General features: G+C 38.3%; 1 protein-coding gene across 2 annotated transcripts in view; it reads right to left on the bottom strand.

Annotated features, from left to right (window-relative positions):
- Positions 1-22,326, bottom strand: part of BMS1 (BMS1 ribosome biogenesis factor) — a 45,180-nt gene that overhangs the window by 19,208 nt on the left and 3,646 nt on the right. For both annotated transcript variants that reach the window (XM_077780043.1, XM_077780048.1), the window contains exons 4-12: positions 21,391-21,470; positions 17,758-17,946; positions 16,999-17,141; positions 16,132-16,253; positions 15,655-15,848; positions 13,993-14,132; positions 11,874-12,625; positions 11,359-11,460; positions 5,426-5,583 (exon numbers count right to left, since the gene is read on the bottom strand). In XM_077780043.1, the coding sequence (XP_077636169.1) occupies positions 5,426-5,583; positions 11,359-11,460; positions 11,874-12,625; positions 13,993-14,132; positions 15,655-15,848; positions 16,132-16,253; positions 16,999-17,141; positions 17,758-17,946; positions 21,391-21,470 (1,880 nt within the window). The remainder of the gene's footprint in view (positions 1-5,425; positions 5,584-11,358; positions 11,461-11,873; positions 12,626-13,992; positions 14,133-15,654; positions 15,849-16,131; positions 16,254-16,998; positions 17,142-17,757; positions 17,947-21,390; positions 21,471-22,326) is intronic.

Genomic DNA, 22,326 nt, shown 5'->3' with positions numbered 1-22,326 from the left:
AGAGATAAACTTAAGTGTCATAACATTAAGCAATTATTGGAGAAGTACTATTAGCCCGATGACCTCATAAGTAAACAAACAGATACTTCCTAATGCAACTGATTTTCAAATTTTATTAGTGTTCCTAAGGCAATGCAGTTGGATAGCATTTAGGCAGTTGGTCTTACTACTTGTTAATCCAGATTTATTAAGGCTATTTGAAAATTTAACTCCTTGGCCAATGATAATATTCTGACAAAGGTAAAATGCCTTATATGAGCACAACAGGAGAAAAAGTACCGATGGGGATCCCAGTCTCAGACCTGCTGGATAATCTAGTATATACATGTAGTAGATTCTGGGTACTTCTCTTAAATATAGAGTAAAACCTTATACATAACTCTCTGTTTCACAGTCTGTTTCCTGGGGGAACCTAAGACAGCACATGTCATTCACTATCGAGGCTTCAAAAGCATACTTATAGAAATCTTCAGATAGGTCCTGGCTTTCACCTCAATCACATTCCGGTCATGAATCATGCTTCTCATACACAACCTCACTCTCAAAGAATAGCCTTGAGGCTAGCATGATTACAATGGATACAAAAGTAAATTCGTTCATTTACTCATTCCTTAATGCCTATAACACTCACTGTATATTTAAAGAAAATCTGCTCTGTGCCCAGAAGCTTTGTAGGCATTGAAGGATGAAAAACTGTTAGGAGAAAATCCTTACTTTCGTGAAGATAAACAACTGACTTAAGGGAACCAAAGACCAAATTACTAAAAAAAAAAAAAATAGACCTGGGGTGCCTGGGTGGCTTAGTCGGTTAAGCGTCCGACTTTTGCTTAGGTCATGATCTCGCAGTTTGTGGGTTCGAGCCCCGCGTCGGGCTCTGTGCTGACTGCTAGCTCAGAGCCTGGAGCCTGTTTCAGTCTGTGACGCCCTCTCTCTCTCTGACCCTCCCCTGCTCACGCTGTCTCTCTCTCTCTCTCCTAGAAATAAATAAAACATTAAAAAAAAATAGACCTTCTGTGATAAAAACACTAAACAAACTAAAAGTAGAAGGGAACTTCCTCCACCTGATAAAGAGTGTCCATAAAGAAACCCCACAGCTAGCATCATACTATATGATGAAAACTGAGAGCTTTCCCCATTAAGATGAGAAGACAAGGATGTCTCCTCTGACCACTTCTATTCAACACTGTACTAGACGTTCTATCCTGGACAATTAGGCAAGAGACTGAAATAAAGACACTAGTTTAGAAAGGAAGAAACTACCTCTAGCCACAAATGATATAATCCTACATAGAGCAAATCTTAAGGAATCCACTGAAAAACTATCAGAATAAGTAAGTTCAGCAAGGTTGCAAAATACAAAATCAATACCAACAATAAATTTTATTTTCTAGATACTAGCAATAAGCAATCCAAAAGTGCAGGCGAGAAAACAGTTCCTTTTACAATGGTATTGAAAATAATACTAGGAATAAATTCAAAAGAAGTTCAGAGCTTATCCCCTGATTAACTAAAAAATGTTCTTAAAAGAAATGAAAGATCTAAATAAATGGAAAGGTAGCCCATGTTAATGTAACAGAAGACAATATTGTTAAGATATCAATACTATTCAAAGTGATCTACAGATTCAACGCAATCCCTGTTAGAATCCCAATTGGTTTCTTTGGAGAAATGGAAAAGCTGATTCAAAAACAGAGAAAATACAAAGGATCCAGAAAAGTCAAAACAATCTTAAAAAAGAAAATTAAAGTTGGAGAACTCAGACTTTCTAATTTCAAAACTTACACAAAGTATTAGTAAGGTACTGGCATAAAGAAAAATACAAGTCAGTGAAATATAATTAAGAGTCCATAAATAAGCCCATGTATCTATGGTGAAGTGATTTACATTCAGGGTGCCAAGACAATGGGTAAAGAATAGTTTTTTCAACAAATGGTGCTAGGACAATTGGATATCCACATGCAAGAGAATGAAGTTGAACTTTTCTCACCCCAAATACTAAAATTAACTTGAAATGGATCAATGACCTAAATGTAAGAACTATAAAACTCTTAGATGAAAACATAGGAGTAAAGCTTCATGATCTTGGATTTGGCAATGGGTTTTTTAGATAGGCTACCAAACATGGAAACGAAAGAAATATAAACAAGTTAAACCTCATCAAAATGTAAAACTTTGTACTTCAAAGGGCACAGAAAAGACAACAGACAGAATGGGAGAAAAGATTTGTAAATCTTATATCTGACAGTTTGAATATATAAACAACTCTTACAACTCAATGACAAAAAGACAATGCAATTTTTAAAATGGGCAAACAAAAGGAATAAACATTTCTTCAAACGGCTAGTAAGCACATGAAAAGATGCCTGGAGTGCCTGGGTGGCTCAGCTGGTTAAGCATTTAACTCCTGGTTTTGGCTCAGGTCATGATCTCATGGTTTGTGTGTTTGAGCCCTGTGTTAGGCTATGCGCTGACAGTGCAGAGCCTGCTTGGGATTCTCTCTCTCCCTCTCTCTGCCCCTCCCCTGCTCACGCTCTTTCTCTCAAAATAAATAAACATTAAAAAAAAAAAAAAAGATACCCAGCACCATAAGCTATCAGGGAAAGGCAAATCAAAACTGCAATGATACTGGGGCACCTGGGTGGCTTAGTCGGTTAAGCGTCCGACTTTCGCTTAGGTCATGATCTCGCGGTTCGTGGGTTCGAGCCCCGCGTCGGGCTCTGTGCTGACTGCCAGCTCGGAGCCTGGAGCCTGTTTCAGTCTGTGACTCCCTCTCTCTCTGACCCTCCCCTGCTCATGCTGTCTCTCTCTCTCTCTCCTAGAAATAAATAAAAATATTAAAAAAAATAAAAAAACTGCAATGATACTACTTCACACCAACATAAGGGCTATAATAATAATTTTTTAAAAATACAGATAATAACAAGTGTTGGTGAGGATGTGGAGAAATCAGAAGCCACATACACTGCTGATGGGAATGTAAACCTGTGTAGCCACTTTTAAAGGGTAATGGGGAAACATATGAGGAAAAAAACTTCGTTTTCAGTAATTATCTTAATAGTAACATGTGTAATGTTAGTTTTGTGCATAGGTGGGATAGTAATTTTCTAATTTCATCATCTTCAAAATCAAATGGAATTAATTCTCTAGTGGAAAAATGGAGATACAAATGTAAAAAAGAAGCTAAATAAGAACTCTGCAGCTCTGGGGCGCCTGGGTGGCTTAGTCGGTTAAGCGTCCGACTTTCGCTTAGGTCATGATCTCGCGGTTCGTGGGTTCGAGCCCCGTGTCGGGCTCTGTGCTGACTGCCAGCTCAGAGCCTGGAGCCTATTTCAGAGTCTGTATCTCCCTCTCTCTCTGACCCTCCCCTGCTCATGCTGTCTCTCTCTCTCTCCTAGAAATAAATAAAAAATATTTAACAAAAAAAAAAAAAGAACTCTGCAGTTCTGAATCCGAATTGGAAAAAACTGAATTCTCCCAGCTCTGGTCACTGAAAGACCTACAAACAATGACCAGTCCATAGCAGTGTATATTCCTATGCCTAGATTGTGATGCTGAAATACCATTTTCTTCTTAAAGAAGTTAGGACTTCTTATGGCTGCTTCCAAGTGTGGCATCGGAAGTGTACGAGATGATGCTGGAACACCTCATTGGATCAGATAGAAATACAGCAACCAAAACTACTAGGATCAAGTCAAAATAATCCAGGAACCCACTGGCCAGATATGGGATAAATATGAGAGATTATCAAGGAAAACAAGTTCAGTGGAAGGAAAACACTCAATGACATTAAATTCTATGAGTTGAAAATTATACTTAAAAAAAAAGTCACTTTGGAGAATCATTCTGAAAACTAATAAAAAGAATCAAATATTTATCTTGCTTATATGGAACGGGGTAACTAAATAATAGATGAGGGTAAGTTTCCCTTTAGAGGGGTATTCCAGCTAATAAATTAAGAGCAATTTGAACAGAATATCACCATTTTACAGCCTTAATAAACTAATGGATCTAGCTAGGCACTGAGACTCAACAGATTTTAAAATCATGAGATGATTTTATGTGCCTCCTAAAAACAAACACCACAATCTAGGAAGCAGTCTTGACAAAACAACAACAACAAAAAAATCAAACCTAAATCTAATCATATTCTAGATGTGCTGTCCATAGGGTAGCTATAACCACATGGTTATTTACATTTTAATTAATTAAGATTAAATAGAACTAAAATAAAATTAAACACTTAGTTCTTCTGTCTCACTAGCTACATTTAAAGTACTTAACAGCCACAAGCAGCCACACTGGACAGCTCAATGATACACAGATCATTTCCATCATCACAGAGTTGTATTGGTATTGTTTTGTACCATTTTATAGGAAATACAGAAGAGAGGAGCCTGATAATCTGCACTTAAGGATGCAATGCAATCCAAAAAAACCAAAATATGAGAAACTACATATCAAACACTTAGTTTTTTAAACAAATAAAGCGTAAGAGAAAAAAAAGAGATGCATGCAGGGGATTTGCATATTAACAGACTGAAAAGACATAGTGAAAAATAAACCCCCCCAAAAATCTGATAAAACTAACTTATGATGTTAATTAATGCAAACTTGGAGGATGAAATTATGAAGAAAAGAAGGAAATGGCTATCCTAAGAGTCATGGTTCCTTCTGTAGGGAGGACTATGACTGGGACAGATACAGAGTGGTTACAGGGTCCTCACCTAATCCATTAAGTTAAATAATTGTTTTTATGTGTTTTTCTATAATCTGTGTGAAGTTTTACTGCAAAAAAAAGTTTCATAAAATCTTGTAAGGTGCTTAAATTCTATTCCGTGAATTAAATTAGGAATATGATAGTGATTAGGCCTCTCTTGAGAAGTGATATTTAAGTTAAACTAAATGATCAAAAGAAGCCAGCCTGAAGAACATCAGAACATTCCAGAAGAGAAAACTAAGGGGCAAGAGGTCTAAGATGGGATTAAGCCTAGTAAGTTTGAAAACTTAATGAATTCTGGTGTGATTAAAGAATAGTGAGCAAGGGAAGAAAATTAACCAGTGTTACGGATTTGTTTGTTTACAAACAGTAGAAATTATGTTAACTCGGGGACATGGGATATATCCTAGTGATAAAACACAAAGTATTTCAAATATATGAAAACTTACATGCAATGCTTCAAAATAAAGATTAACACTACCATCCATATTTTCCTTTTCTCCATAACACATACACAATCTACCTAATCTCCAAACACATTATTGCTTAGGATGCATGAAATATCTAGTCCAATATCTGGGGAAGGTCCTATTATCTTACAAAAATGAGAAGCCAGTAACAAATACACAATACTGAAATCCCATAATCTTCTTTTAGAACAATTCCTTAAATGTCTCTTAACTCAAACATATTTATATTCTGCCTTACCTCCTCTAAATCCCAATCATGGGGCGCCTCCACATGAAATCTGGAGCAGTCCAAAGAATCAAGCTTGTGCTTACATTCTCTTGAAGGCTGGCTGACACGAAACAATCCTCCGAGTTCTTCCCTGGTATCACCATCTTCCTCTTCATTGTCTTCTGTCACTGAAGAGACACCATGATGAAACAGTGAGAACAAATCTTCACCCTAAAGGACCTGGGACTGAGGGTCCCTGTTTATGGCAGGTACGGTGGTACCCCTGAGTGTATTAGCTGCAAGCTAAGAAAAGGCCAGGGAACTCCTCACCATGTCTGGAGGACTTAGGCCCTCCTGCAAGGAAGCAGCAAAGAGTCCAGTAAGGAGACAAAACATTAGGGGTTGGAGAGAGGAAAGGACATTTAAAGGCAGAACTTTTAACTAGCATAAAGAGTTTCTCTTAAAGACTGCTGAGTTTCTCATCACCAACAGTACTTAGGCAAACCTGAATGGAAATCAGTACACACCAACTCTTTGATTCAATGCTCTTAGCTCCTTTACGCTCCTTTATGTTCCTTTGGCCTTGCTTGTTCTAATCACACAGTAACCAGTAACCACAGTACAAAATGTACCACTCTGGATGTGTGAAGCAGTGCCTGACTGGCAGCTACCCACATTTCACATGTAGGTGCAGAGGGGAGGGAGCCCCTTCTGTGGAGAGATAAAGGGAAGAGAAAGAGAGGGTGGGGAGGTGTAGAACTGTATCTGGACAAGATAAAAACCTCAGCCCGGGACAAAGAGGGATCCTATCCTATGCTGCATGCCGGGGGACAAAAGAACTTCCCTCCAGGTCAGGCGGCACCCCAGGGACCCAGCTAGAGTCAGGAGGAACTGATCCCCTGCTCTGAAGTGCTAAGCTCACGGGATTACATTTCAGGCAGCATCATTAATGCACGCGGAGTGAGAGTTTGGAACATGGCTGGGCGTGGGGCACCTTGGCCCACCTCAGCTGTGCCCGCAGCACACTGAGGAGAAATCTAAAGGAGTGATTTGGGACACCAGGTTCAAGGAGAAGGGACTAGGGGATCGTCATTTTTCTTCCCACAACCACCAAGGCGGGGCCTCAGGAATCAACCCAAGGGACCCAGAGTGGAGGCAGGACCCATCTACACAAAACCACACCCATCTGCACTGGGGAGCTGCTGGGAGCCTGTAGATGCTACAGAAACAGACGGCCCCTCCCCCAAGACCAGCGCTGCTGCACTGCCATGATTAACTACAGACCAATTCTTGCTATTCAGATATAGTCTCCCTTTTCTCAATCTTATCTCTCCCCTCCTCTGGGCTGGTTATTCTTGTTATAGGTTTGCTTAAACAGACATATTTAATGCATCCTCTTGATCCATGTTCTACACCTCCTTCTTTACCTTCCTTTCTCTCTCTCTCGAATAATCAGACTATATAGTTTCTCTGGGTAACATTATCTTTGTTTTTTTCTCCTCACCTCCTGCTGTATTCTCCTTTTGCTCTCTCTAGATTAAGCCTTTAAGTCTCTCTGTCTGGTCAATGTTCATTTTCTCTTTCTCCCCACCCCTGTCATTTCTCTCTTTGTATATGCTGTTCCATCAGCACTGCCTCCACCCTGCTCTTTATTTGTAGCTGGGATTTCTAGTTTTATGCTTTTAAACTGTCCTTTGCTTTTTTGTTTTTTTAAATTATTTTTGTCAGTTTGCTTCTTTGTTTGATTTGTTTGTCCGTTTGTGTGTTTTTGGTCCCTGTTTGTTTATTTTCCTTTCCAGGGCTACTTCAAGGAACAAACTAAAGCACACATGGTGGAGAGTCCAAAATATCACTACGAGTAGGGAAATAAAATAACCAAAGTCACATCAAGAGAGACCAAGGGAACCCTTAAAAGAACACTTCCTGAATGGCCAGGCCCTGGACAGTGTATAAGCCTCCTTTAATACAGCAGTACTCACAGGTGCAAAGTGCATAACAAGCCTTTAAAACTTACAAGAGACAGAGAATTAGCGAAAATGATAAAACAAAAGAACTCTCCTCGAAAGAAATTCCAGGAAGAAGTGACAACTAAAGAATTGATCAAAACAGATACAAGCAACATAACTAAACAAGAATTTAGAACAATAGTCATAAAATTAATCGCTGGGCTTGAAAAAGGCACAGAAGACAGCAGAAATGCTACTGCTGCAAAGATCATGGATCTTAAAAATAGTTATGATAAATTAAAAAATGCTATAAACAAGGTGCATAATAAAATGGAGGCAGCCACTGCATGAATTGAAGATGCAGAGGGGAGAAGAGGTAAATTAGAAGACACAATTATAAAAAAAAGAGGAAGCCAAGAAAAAGAAAGATAAATTGATCTAGGAGCATGAAAGGAGAATTTGAGAACTGAGTGATGCAATCAAACAGAATAATATCCATATCATAGGAATCCCAGAAGAAGATGAAGAAGAGAGAGAAAGGGGCTGAAGGGGTACTTGAACAAATTACAGCCTAGAACTTCCCCAATCTGGGGAAGGAAACACACTGAAATCCAAGAGGCACAGAGAACTCCCCTCAGACGTAACTTGAATGGATCTTCTGCACGACATATCATAGTGAAACTGGCAAAATATAAGGATAAAGAGAGAATTCTGAAAGCAGCTAGGGATAAACAGGCCGTAACATACAAAGATGGACACATAAAAGTAGTAGCAGACTTATCCACTGAAACTTGGCAGGCCAGAAAGGGATGGCAGGAAATCTTCAATGTGATGAACAGGAAAAATATGCAGCCAAGAATCCTCTATCCAGAGATAGGTCCTCTATCTGTCATTCAGAATAGAAGGAGGGATAAAGGTTTTCCCAAACAAACAAAAATTGAAGGAATTCATCACCACTAAACCAGCCCTACAAGAGATCTTGGGGGGACTCTATGAGGGAAATGTTGCAAGGAACACCAAGTACCAGAGACACCACCACAAGCATGAATCTTACACAGAACACAATGAATCTAAACCCATATTTTTCAATAATAACACTGAATGTAAATAGACTAAATGTTCCAAACAAAAGACATAGGGTATCAGAATGGAGAAAAAAAACAAAATTCATCTATTTGCTATCTATAAGAGACTCATTTTTGTCCTGAGGACACCTTCAGATTGAAAGTGAGGGGATGGAGAAATAGCTATCATGCTACTGGAAGTCAAAAGAAAGCTGGAGTAGCAATACTTATATCGTACAAGCTCGACTTTAAAGTAAGGGCAGTAATAAGAGATGAAGAAGGGCATTATATAATAATTACAGGGTCTATCCATCAGGAAGAGCTAACAATTATAAATGTCTACGCACCAAATATGGGGGCATCGAAATACATAAAACAATTAATCACAAACATAAGCAATCTTATTGATAAGAATGTGCTAATTGCAGGAGACGTTAATACTCCACTTACAGCAATGGATACATCAACTAGACAGAAAATCACTAAAGAAACAACGGACCTGAACGACACACTGGACCAGATGGACTTGACAGATATTTAGAACTCTACATCCTGAAGCTATGCAATTCACATTCTTCTCGAGCGCACATGGTACATTCTCCAAGATAGATCACATACTGGGTCACAAAGCAGCCCTCAATAAATATAAAAGAATTGAGACTATACCATGTATGCTTTCAGATCACAATGCTATGAAACTTGAAATTAACCACAGGAAAAAGTCTGGAAAACCTCCAAAAGTGTGGAGATTAAAGAACACCCTACTAAAGAATAGGTCAATCAGGCAATAGAGAAATTTAAAATATATGGAAACAAATGAAAATGAAAATACAACAATCCAAACTCTTTGGGATGCAGCAAAAACAATCCTAAAAAGAAAATACATTGCAATCCAGGCTTATCTCAAGAAACTAGAAAAGGCACAAATACAAAATCTAACAGTGCACTTAAACGAACTAGAGGTAGAGCAGCAAGAAAACCCCAAACCCAGAAGAAGAAGAAAAATAATAAAGCTCAGAGCAGAAATAAATAATATAGAATCCCAAAAAAACAGCTGAACAGATAAATGAAACCAAGAGTTGGTTTTTTGAAAAAATAAACAAAATTGATTCTCAAAAAGAAACGAGGGAGCACCCAAATAGACAAAATCACAAATGAAAATAGATTTAATACAATCAATCCCTCATAAATACAAGCAATTATCAGAGAATACTATGAAAAATTATATGCCAACAAACTGGACAACCTAAAAGAAATGGACAAATTCCTAAACACATACACTACCAAAACTCAAATGGAAAGAGACAGAAAATCTGAACAGACCCATAACTAGTGAAGAAATTGAATCAGTCATCAAAAATTTCCCAAAAAATAAGAGCCCTGGACCAGATGGCTTCCATGGGGAATTCTACCAGACATTTAAATCAGAGTTAATAACCATTCTTTTCAAGCTGTTCCAAAAATTTGAAATGGAAGAAAAACTTCTGGACTCATTCTACAAAGCCAGCATCACTCGGATTCCCAAACCAGGCACAGACCCCACCAAAAAAAAAGAGAACTACAGGCCAATATCCCTGATGAATATGGATGCAAAAATCCTCAACAAGATATTAGCAAACTGAATTCAATAGCACATAAAAAGAATTATCCACCATGATCAAGTGGGATTCATTCCTGGGTTGCAGGGTTGGTTCAATATTCGCAAATCAATCAATGTGAAACATCACATTAACTAACAAAAGAAAAGAAAAGAACCATATGATACTGTCAATAGATGCAGAAAAAGCTTTTGACAAAATACAGCATCCTTTAATAAAAACCCTCGAGAGAGAGTCGGATAGAAGGAACTTACTTAAAACATCATAAACGCCATCTATGAGAAGCCCTCAGCTAACATCCCCAATGGGGAAAAACAGAGNGCTCAGAGTGGCTAAAATGAACAAATCAGGAGACTAGATGCTGGTGAGGATGTGGAGAAATGGGCACCCTCTTACACTGTTGGTGGGAATGTAAACTGGCACAGCAGCTCTGGAAAACAGTATGGAGGTTCCTCAAAAATTTAACAATAGAATTCCCCATGACCCAGTTCCTCAAAAAATTAACAAGAGAACTCTCCTATGCCCAGCAATAGCACTGCTAGGAATTTGCCAAAGGGATATAGGAGTGCTGATGCAAAGGGGCACATATGCCCCAACGTTCACAGCAGCACTTTCAACAATAGCCAAATCATGGAAACAGCCTAAATGTCCATACACTGACAAATGGATCAAGAAGACGTGGTTTATCTATACAATGGAATACTACATAGCAATGAGAAAGAATGAAATCTGGCCATGTTGTAGCCACGTGGATGGAACTCGAGGGTATTACGCTAAGTGAAATAAGTCAGGCAGAGAAAGACAGATACCATATGTTTTCACTCATATGTGGAAGAGGAGAAACTTAATAGAGGACCATAGCGGAGGGGAAGGGGAAAAAATAGTTAAAGAGAGGGAGGGAGGCAAACCATAAGAGACTCTTAAATAGTGAGAACAAACTGAGGGTTGATGGGGGGCGGAGGGAGAGGGGAAAATGGGTGATGGGCATGGAGGAGGGTACCTGTTGAGATGAGCACTGTGTGTTATATGGAAACCAACTTGACAACAAACTATAATAATTAAAAACAAATGCACCACTTTGTTATTTTCTGGCACTAAATTCTATCCCAAAAAAATCCCATAAAGGACCTTGTATAGAGGGTATAAAATGACAAAATGGAGAGTATTCTCATCAAGAGTTTTATGGCAAACCCATGAACTAATGATTAAAAACATCTGCCACATACAAACTACGACAGCCAGGGATATCATATAGACATCAAAAGAACCACCCAAATCCTTCAATCAATTTCATCTCCTTTCCAGAAAACAGTTAAGAAACTAAAGCGTTTCTGGATCTGAAATAGAGCTCTTACCTGTCCCGTAAATAAGCTTTCGAAGGTTTGGAGTTGCTTGTTGCTGCCTCAGAAAGGCCTCAGCTGCCTTCCTGGAAAGGTCTTCCTTCCACTTGAGAGCACCTAAAAGGATGAGCACCAACATCAGTTAAGTCTGTTTATTTGCCCTCTCTGCATTCATCCTGAAATCCTTCTATGAGGTGCAGTATTTGAAGTCAAAAAAAATCTCCAAACAGCAGACTCCCAAATGTAGACATTCTATTTTAATTTTTTAAATGCTTATTTATTTTTGAGGAAGAGACCAAGCATGAGCAGGGGAGGGGCAGAGAGAGGGAGACACAGAATCTGAAGCACGCTCCAGGCTCTGAGCTGTCACCACAGAACCTGATATGGGGCTCAAACCCACAAACCACAAGATCATGACCTGAGCCGAAGTTGGACCGACTGAGCCACTCAGGCACCCCTGTAGACGTTCTATTGGTAGAACATTTTCAGTGCCAAGTTTATAACAACAGTTACATTAAACTTAAGCAAACCTGAAGTTTCTGTGGAATAGTTATTTTCTTCCTTGTAATCTTCTTCCTCTTTGAGTAAGTCTTCCACATCACTGGTCTCATCAATTAAGTTCTCTGACCTCAGCCTCTGACCACCTGCCACTTTAGAAGACTTCGGAAACTTTTTCCTAATAACCTCTTCATTTTCTGAGTCCTCGCCCTCTGTACCGACGGAGGAGCTTCCTTCAGTTTCTTCCTCAGATGCAAATGCCTCTTCAGCTGTGCAATGACCTGAATCTGAAGTCGTGAGGGTTGCTTTTTTGATTGTCAAAGGATTCTTTAGATTCAAACTGTCACTCAAACCATTAGTTTGTAAAAGTCTCGGTTTACTGTGGTCTCCAACAACCCTAGATTCTAAAATATCCTGCTCTCCTGCAGTGGAATCCTCTTCTTCACTGCTTTCATCAGCTTCCTCTGCTTCTTCTTCTTCCTCTGAGCTCCTTTCAAGGTCATCGTCACTATCAGCAAATGCTGGCAAATCCACCTCATTGTCTTCTTCCATCTCCTCAAGTCTCTGCCTTTTGACACCTTTACCCGCAATGTACATCTCAGCATCTTCCTCCTCCAATTCATCAGCACTAGAGCCACTGTCCAACCTGTTGCCTTCAGACATCTCTTCATCATCTTCATCATCACTATCTCCAGACTCATCTTCCTCATCTCCAAAAATGGCTTTCCGACGCACTCGACCAGTTTCCAAATCTATCTGTTTCTCTTCTTTTGGCATCCAGTGCCTATATTACCAAGTAAACACAAAATAACTCAATTTGTACAAGAACTGGCCACTCTAGAAATGGCAAGTCAATGATTATGCAAAGAAAAAGAAGATAATATCACAGAATGCTTGTAAATAACATAGCACAGAAAGGAATTATTTTATAAATACTGGAATATATGGTAAGGAAACTCATGCACAGTTCCCTAGCACCTCTCTTCAAGGAGCTTATAGAGAATAAAAAGGTAAACTTTAAAAAACAAAAACTCTGACATTAGGGAAAAACTGCTCCAAAAGGAAGTGAGTGTTTAATCAATCTTAGAAGACTGATCATTTTTTTATTAAAAATGATTTTTTAAATGTTTATTTATTTTTGAGAGGGAGACAGAGAGTGAGTAGTGGAAGGGCAGAGAGAGAGGGAGACACAAAACCATAAGCAGGCTCCAGGCTCTGATCTGTCAGCACAGAGCCGGACACAGGGCTCGAACTCACAGAACCATGAGATCATGACCTGCGCTGAAGTCGGACGCTTAACCAACTGAGCCACCCAGGCATTCCAAGACTAATCATTTTCAAGCTTGAAACAGATGATCTTTAAATGGCTGACTCCANATGACCTAAGCGAAAGTCGGACGCTTAACCGACTAAGCCACCCAGGCGCCCCAAGACTAATCATTTTCAAGCTTGAAACAGATGATCCTTAAATGGCTGACTCCCNTTACCATGTTATACCATCTGCTGGTTAGAAGGCAGCAGATGAATTTTTCCAAGAAATTTTCCTTTGTATACCTTTATAATAAATTATAAACTAGATAATTTCAATCATTTTCAGACTGATTTTTTATTGGGAGTCATACAAAAGTCAATAAAATAAAACCAGACCACTCATTATGTATAAGGTATACAAATTCCCAGCCCAGACTGAAAATAATTCACATGAGCTAGATATCAGTGGATACTGACCCAGGAGATAACAACACATCTAAGGAATCCTTTTAGAGACAAGTATGTAGCTTTTCAACAGCCACCTGAACGAGCTTCCTTAACTCTGCCTGTATTAGTATTTGGCCACTAAAAGAAAGCCAAGTGGCCTCAGGTCTCCTAAGAAACCAAAAGCAACCTACAGAAAACATTTTGTGACATCTAAGGAATATTCTGAGTCTGCTAAAAACAAAATCTTGTATAATATTTCAAGAATACCTCCATGTCATGTCACACAAATGAAACGCCCTCAGAAACGTAAGAACATATAAAGCAAAGCAAACACAACAAAACCAGCCTGGAATGCATCCCACCAAAATGTGTATTGATGGCAGAATTAAAGGTAATATAGTCTTCTGTAATACACTATTTTTTAAATGAAAAACAGAAAAATGGCAAGCTTACCCTTGATTATCTATATCCTCTGACCCCAGTGGTTTAGAATCAGAAAAAAGTGTCACTCTACTCGAAGCCATCTTAGCATCAATAGTGGAATGGGTAGAAATGAGACTCTGTACCAGTTCATGGGTGGGCCTCACCTCGTCCTGTCAAGGCCACCAAGAAAGGGAAAATGAGGAATATACAAGAATTCTGAAGAGAGACACACTGGTTTCAATCAGTTTCTCAAAATTATCCTAAACATAGTTCCTAAAAACATTTCTTACTGCCCCAAAATAGACATAGAAATAAAAAAATATAGGAAATTCGTACAACAAAGTTTAAAATTGAAGACTGCTGTCTTCATTAAACTTTTCCAAAGTTCATGTAGTATACAATCTGATAACCTAAATACTTAGCTTTACAAACTGTAAGTGTCAATGCTGCTGAAAACATTTATTTTGGCCCAATAAAACCCCACTGCAGAATAAAGAAATGAAAATCTGGAGTCTGTTTAAAAAATTCTGCCTTTTGATCCAAAATTTTCACTTCAAGGAATTTACTGCCTAGAAAGATCCATCCCAGTGAGTAAAACTGCATGATCGAGGGCAATAACTGGCAATGTTCAAACCAGGGGAATCTGGGGGTGTACTCCTGCCATAGACTTCCAAGGGTTGGTTCAATAAATAAGGTTTATCCATACAGCAAAATACCACATAGCTCTAAAAAAGACCAAAGCAGTTCTACAAATACTAACAGGGGACAATGGAATCACGTATTCTTTTAGTGCTCCCCAAAAGCTGCAACAGCATTTAAAGTTGGAGCCCATATAATACTACTTCTCTTTCTCACAGACACTCCTACACACAAAGACCATGTATGGATACAAATATGTGGTATTTACATGTAATATGTAATAGTCTACACATAATATAATCTAGCTAAAGATGTATATGTTTAGAGAGGAAAAACAAAAGAGAGAAAGACCAAAGAGCTAGAAAACACACCAATACTGTGCAGGCATACCCTGAGATACTGTGGATTCGGTTCTAAACTACCACAATAAAGTGAGTCAGATGAATTTTTTGGTTTCCCAGTGCATATAAAAGTTATGTTTATACTATACTGTAGCCTATTAAGTGTGCAATAGCGTATGTCTAAAAAAGCAATGTGCATACTTTAATTAAAAATACTTTATTGCTAAAAAATGCTAATCATTATTTGAGCTTTCAGTAAGCGATAATCACTTGTCACAGATCACTGTAACAAAAATAATGAAAACATTTGAAATATTGTTAGAATTGCCATAATGTGACACAGAGACACAAAGTAAGCAAATGCTGCTGGAAAAAATGGCACCAACAGACTTGTTCACTACAGGGTTGCCACAAACTTTCAATTTGTAAAAAAGGCAATTTGTTGGTGAAACTCAGTAAAGCAAAGCACAATAAAATGAGAGACGGGAAGTACAAGCACCAAACTGCTTGCAATGCTCACAGTAGAAGACCCAAGATCCCCTGTGTGTCTTGGTAACAGAATGGAGGATGTGACTTTTTCTTCCTCCTTGGTACTATTACATATTCTGTATATTTACAGTATGCATTGTACCTTTACCCATAAATACGAATAAAGACAAAAAGCTTCAGTATATAAAAGCTGGCTACATTACTTCCGTGACTTTCCTCTCACCGATTCTTGGAAGCCATGGCTGCCACCAAGATCAACATAGACCGCATCTTTGTCATATAGCACACCACCGACTCCAGAGAGAGGTGCATAAACCAACTTCTCTTTCTCATTTAAACAGCGCTTCTTTTGCTGTTCAGGAAGCGCACAGGGGTCCGGGAGGAAACTGACGTCACTCACAGCAAAATCTCCTACACCTGGAAGACAGACACAGAAAGACGGCTTCAGCTATACATGTATCAACTGCTGGCAAAAATGGCCCAGTTGGAAGGCTTCACCCACAAGGGTGCTAGCTGACACCATCAGAACAGAGGGGATTTGGTCACCTCAACACCTTTGTGAGCTGAGGCAGAGTTGGGTTAGTCTTAAAACTAGCGATGTGACTCTATCTTGCTTAGTCATTTTTCAATTTTCCTGAGAAACGAAGGAAGTCATCCCAATAGTTCTACAAATACAGTATATTTCATAACAAAAGGATACCTGGCATGTGAATTTGGCTTTTATTTTTCAAGTGTGCTCCTCTTAAATAACCATAAAGAGATACTTTTCGGTCACACTTGATATTTTTTCGAATATCTTCTGGGTTTGTCAAATCTTCCATCCTAGAAAAATAAAACCCAATCATATGGCAGAAATAAATGTCAAAGTTCTTGTACCTGCCTTTATGTGTCAAAGATGGATCAAATTCACTAGATCACTAAACATATAGTTTAGAAAATTACAGAAAATACAGAAAAAAGGAAACACAGTTCACCATCTACGAGAGGAAAAGCAGCAAACACATGATTGTATCACTCTCAGGCTCTATGCAATATACAGTCTGAGAGTAAGACACCAGAAATGGAAAACAAACGTGCACCAGGGGGTCAAGAAGAGACTAGAACATATCCAGAAAAACCCTTCATGGAAGAAGATTAAGCTATAATCTAGGTTTTTTGCTGTGCCTTGAATTCTGGCAAGTAGAGAAAAGGGACTCCAGGCTGAGAAGACAATTTGAAAAAAGGCATAAAGGAAAGAAAGCACAGAACACATCTGGGTGACCAGAGCACAATGATCCAAAGACAGCTATCACTGAAAATTTAAGTTCAAAAAGCAGGACAGGACCACATCTTGTAGCTTTAAATGCTCTAAACTGCTCACATTTTTCTAAATGTTTCATACTTTACTACTGAAGCCACAGCACCTATTAGGTAATAATACAAAAATGTAGGTTATCTTCCACTAACTACAATGCCCCCTTACTATTAAAAAATAAGCACAAAGTAAGCTCTATTACTGTTCTTTTTCTAACCTTTGTAGCTATGAAATATATGGGCCAGGATGAAAAACTTCAGATGCACTTTTTACCTGTCTGCCAGGATATAGGGATGAGAGGTCTGCCACGTAAGCGGCCTGAACTTCATAACTGTGATAAAACGGCCCAGATTGTGAATTTCTTGGTTTTGATATTCTCCATGTACCATTCCAGAAAGGTAGAACAGTTTGGCACCCTAAACATTAAAAGAGCAAAAAATTAAATTTCCATTAAATTCTTATCAATACTACATCAAAATAAAGACATGTAAATAAGAAGCAACCCTAAGGGACTGCATGCCACTTATCAATGCTTCCTGAACTTCTCTGCCTCTTTCAGGACTCATCTTGTTAAGGCTTAGTACAGTCTGAAGTGCAAATACACTGAGCTTGTTCAAGACTGATCTCAGGTCAAGCAGTGGTGTCTGTCGAGAGTATTACACGGAGAGGGCAGGGAGGCTCCTAGACACATGAAAAATTCTATGACCACTGAGCCACACAGCATGCAGGGGTGGGTGCAAAGGCAGTATGTGTGCACTGTAGTTGCTGGTCCTATAATTAGGAGAAACTTCAGACAAACTTATTAAATAATCACAAATCTAAAATACTGCCTGGTACTGGGGGGCCATGGAGACAAGATACACGAAGAGCTCTGAAATACAGACTGTTTTGAGAAAAAATTGCAGGGACTAAGAACAGATGTATAAAGGAAACTCCAAAGGTGAATCTTGAAGGGATATGTGTTAAGCTCTCCTACCCCTCCTATTTTTTAAAGATGACGTGTTAGTATTCAATCATTAATTCTCTTCCTACCGGGTAGACTTCTGTCCAGAACCGGTGTTTTAATCGCTTCTTTGTCTTCTTCAGTTGTTTATTATACTTGAAGGAATCTAGGTGAGTGAGAACGCCCATAATTTTAGGAAAGCCATGTACTTGACAGATGTTTAGAAATTCAAATGTTTCCATTTCAAACCCAAAGCTGGCATCTATAAGCATCAGAACCTAAAAACAGAAAACACAATTACTCACGGAAACTAGCCAAAACAGACCATAAGCAAACTATGGTCCATGGACCAAATCTGACCCAAGAGCTGTCTTATAGCTAAAGTTTTATTGGAACAGAGCCACATTAATTTATTTATGTGCTGTCGACACCAGTGTCTGCATTACAACTACAAAGCTAAGTAGTTAGAACAAAGTATGACCCGCAAAGCTTAAGATATTTACCATCTGGCCCTTTACAGAAAAAGTTTGCCAACTCCTATTCTAGACTAAATTAAAGGATTACTTAGGGATCATCATGACAGAGAAAATACCACCCTTTGACTTTCTCCAAAAGGCAACCATGAGGCAATAACCACCACAATATAAATTTTCACTTCAAGAATTTGGATCTATTAGAAATAGCTCAGAAAAAGCTAGGTCTAACTTGGCCTTCACCTGGAAAAGTCCTCACTTCAAGAAATAAAGTTTTGTGTAAGGTATTTTTAAGTCAAATAACAAGTCTCTGACAGCAAAACCAAATAAAAGATCTCTGACATCCAAAAAATAGGACAAAGTGGCAACCAATGAAAAATAGCAAAAATATAAGAAACCCAAGTTTTTTTGTTTCAGTCTTCTAAAAGGGGGAAAGAAAGGTTTTTTTGCTGGGAGGTATATAGCAGGAAGGCTCCATCTTCTATGTTAATTTGTAATATGCAATTGCTCAGAAACTTAAAAAAAAAAAAGCTACCAGTTTAGAATTAAGCCAAAAATAGTAAAGTTATGAATACTAACAAAATATAAGCATATAAGACCAAGTCTTAAAATTTTGACTCTCTAGGGGCACCTGGGTGGCTCAGTGAGTTAAGTATCTGACTCTTGATTTCAGCTCATGTCATGATCTTACAGTCTGTGAGTTTGAGCCCCATGTCAGGCTCTGCACTGGCAGTGTGGGGCCTGCTAGAGAGTCTGTCTCCCTTTCTCTGCCCCTCCTCTACTGGCTCTCTCTCTCTTAAAAATAAATAAACATTAAAAAATAACAATAAAATTCTGACTCTTCAAATAAGCAAAATAACTTCAGAGTTGATTTTTCTAGGAGAAGTAAGAAACTTCTAGTTTTAACAAAATATTAAAGACATCTCTGTTCTCACTTTTCGGTAGCTAATTAAAAATACACACACACACACAGAAACAGAAAAACTTATCTTTGGTTAAATTAAGGAACATTCATAATCCTAAAGCACAAAATACATGAAGGTGGGCCACCGAGCCCTACAAGAAAGTGCAGCTGCCACTGCAGACCACAGGCCAAGCTGGCACACAGAGTTCTTACACTGCACCAGAATGGGTTGAAGGTGACTAAGCTTGCATTGACATATCCCTATATCCCATCTGACATGATAGTGTGCCAAGGGGCAAGTGGTTCATTGTACAATCAGAAAAATAGGTAGCAAACAGTTCCTTAACTGACAATCCTGTCAACTAAACATAAATGAAACCTGTATTATTCCTTCAATGCACACACACGCAACATATTCATAAAATCATGTTCTGTATGTGTCTCTGCTGTGACTTAGGAGGCTTTATGATAACCCAGAGCAGAGCAATCAACATAAGACAGCTTAAATAAATTATGGTACATACAACGAAATACTTAAAAAGAATGATGCTGAGCTATAGTACTTACTTACCTTTAGACACATTAAGGGAAAAAAGCAAAGTACAGAATAGTGTATACAATAAACAGTGTGTGCTTTAAAAAGTTGCATGTATATTTGTATACATATCTAGAAGAATACTACTTTGAGAAAAACTAAGAGACCTGGGGTCAGGGCAGGAAAAACTTGCAATGTACCCTATAGTATAGTTTGAATATTTTACCAAATACATGGGTTCCTAAATCTTAAAAAGATGTATATGAAAAACATCTTTCTTAATATGTGTATGCTTTTATAATTAGGGATTTGGTATATTTTACATAAAAAACAAACCAATGACTCATAAGCTAAACTACCTTATTCATTTCAAAACCACAAGATTTAGTAAGTTTACACAATTTGTATTGACAATAACATTTATTTTTATTAGCAGTAGCATTATATCTTCAAAATTTGAATAGTATTTACTTTTCTAATATTATAATCCCACAGCCATAATATTCATATTAAATTACTTTTTATTTTCTATTTTAGAAGACTTCCTAGGCCAAAGGATAAAATCTGTAGCTCTTTGTCACCAAAATGCTTTCCAGAAATTGTTAAACCAAAAACAAACAAAGACCTCTGTTACCCCAATCTTCCTAATCAATATGGCTTTACATTTTTTTTTATTGGATTTATTTTTGCTTATTTGAAATGTAATTAGGAGCACTCAGTTAAGCGTCTGACTCTGGATTTCAGCTCAAGTCATGATCTCACGGTTTGTGGGTTTGAGCCCTACATCGGGCTCTGCACTGACAGCTTGGAGCCTGCTTGGGATTCTCTCTCTCCATCTCTCTCTGCCTCTCCCCTGCTCATGCTTGCTCTCTCTCTCTCTCTCAAAATAAATAAACTTAAAAACAAAATTAACAAACATTACCATTAAATGCAATCAAAACTACACAATTTCCATATGCTGCATACTGTCTAGATTTTCTATTATAAATTCTGACAACTTCTCAAAGGCAAGTCATGTACTTATTTTGTCATAATCATTAAGAACAGAGGTTCTGAGGGCACCTGGGTGGTTCAGTCCATTAAGCATCTGACTCTTGATTTCAGCTCAGGTCATGATCTCACGGTTCATGGTTTCAAGCTCTGTGTCAGGCTCTGTGCTGACAGTGCAGAACCTGCTTGGGATTCTCTCTCTCTTCCTCTCTTTCTCTGCTCCTGCCCCAAATCATTTGTGCACTCTCTCTCTTTCTCAAAATAAATAAACTTAAAAAAAAAATTTTTTTTTTTTTAAAGAAAAAAGGAGAAAGAACAGAGGTACTGGCACCATCAAGAGCAGAGTCCCCATCCTCAGACAAACTACTTAACTTCTAGGACCTCCATTTCATCCTATGTAAAGTGGAAAAAATACCTACATACCTCCAGGCATACTGGGGGATTAGATTAGCTACATTTCTAGAAAGGTGTTAGCACAGTGCCTCATTAGAGTCTAAGAAATAGTATTTGCTATTATATATTTGTATGTCAGTATGTCTATCTGTATGTGTATCTTAATTAACTATGATCATTAAAGGTTTTCTCTGTAATTTGCTTTTAGATTTTAGAATACATTTCAATGTGCATATTCTATTTTTATTATAATATTATCATCATCATCATCAACAGTTCAAACCCATCTATGGTATCCCTGATCACACTCATCATTCCTTTAATAATCATAAGCCTTTCTTTCCTTCAACATAAGATATAGGATAAATAATCTACCACACTGCTGTTAAGTCCACATCAGAAATTCACACTGTCCCTAATGACTTACCAAATCTGCCACTTTAGCCAGATCAATCATCATGTTAATGTCACACCCACATTCAATGATGGTAAGTCTGCGCTTTTTACCTGTAAAAAACAGAGTTTACTTTTAAAAAAATCTTGGAAAAATATAGCCATTAACACTAATTACTTATTTTAATTGTATACAGGAAAGCACCATACACACTTAAAGGAAGTATGCCAGAAATTCAATTTTATAAAAGAAAATTGATAAATTCCACCTTGTCTTTCTTGCTATATTCTCTAATTTTGAAATGGTACTAAAGGTCTACCTACACAAATAAAGTGCTCAAACAGGTAAAATTCTGACTGGAATGGGCAGACGAGCAGGCTTCATGCTGACCGTGATCCTGCTGTTCAGCAGCAGTCCAACCATTCTATCTTTGTCAAAGTTCCCCATGTTCTCACGATAGCTAAAAACATCCTCAAACCTAACGTAACAGAATCTTCATGGAACGATCATTATTTCTAAATTAAAAGAAATCAGTTTGCTACTCTTAATCTCAGAGTCAGGAGTATGAGCCCCAAGTTGGGGTTATAGATTACTTTAAAAAAAAAAACTAGGGCACCTGGGTGGCTCAATCATTAAGCATCTGACTTCAGCTCAGGTCATGACCTCACAGTTTGTGAGTTTGAGCCCCGCTTCAGGTGAGCACAAGCCCCACATCAGATGAGCACAAGCCCCTCTTCGGGTGAGTTCAAGCCTCACTTCGGGTAAGCTCTTGACCCACTTTGGGTGAACATGAAAGAGCCCCGCTTCTCTCTTTCACTATCCCTCATAGGATTCTCTCCCCTCACTTCTCTCTTTGCACCTCACTCATTTGTACCCTCTTTCTCTCTCAAAAGAAAAAAAAAAGGATGCCTGGCTGGCTTGGCTGGAGCATGCGACTCTTGGTCTTAGAGCCATGAGTTCAAGCCCACG

Source organism: Crocuta crocuta, unplaced genomic scaffold (genome assembly GCF_008692635.1).
Source record: "Crocuta crocuta isolate KB4526 unplaced genomic scaffold, BGI_CrCroc_1.0 scaffold170, whole genome shotgun sequence".
Lineage (NCBI taxonomy): Eukaryota > Metazoa > Chordata > Mammalia > Carnivora > Hyaenidae > Crocuta > Crocuta crocuta.
The sequence above is the reverse complement of the archived record's forward strand: the minus strand, read 5'-3'. Positions and strand labels throughout refer to the sequence as shown.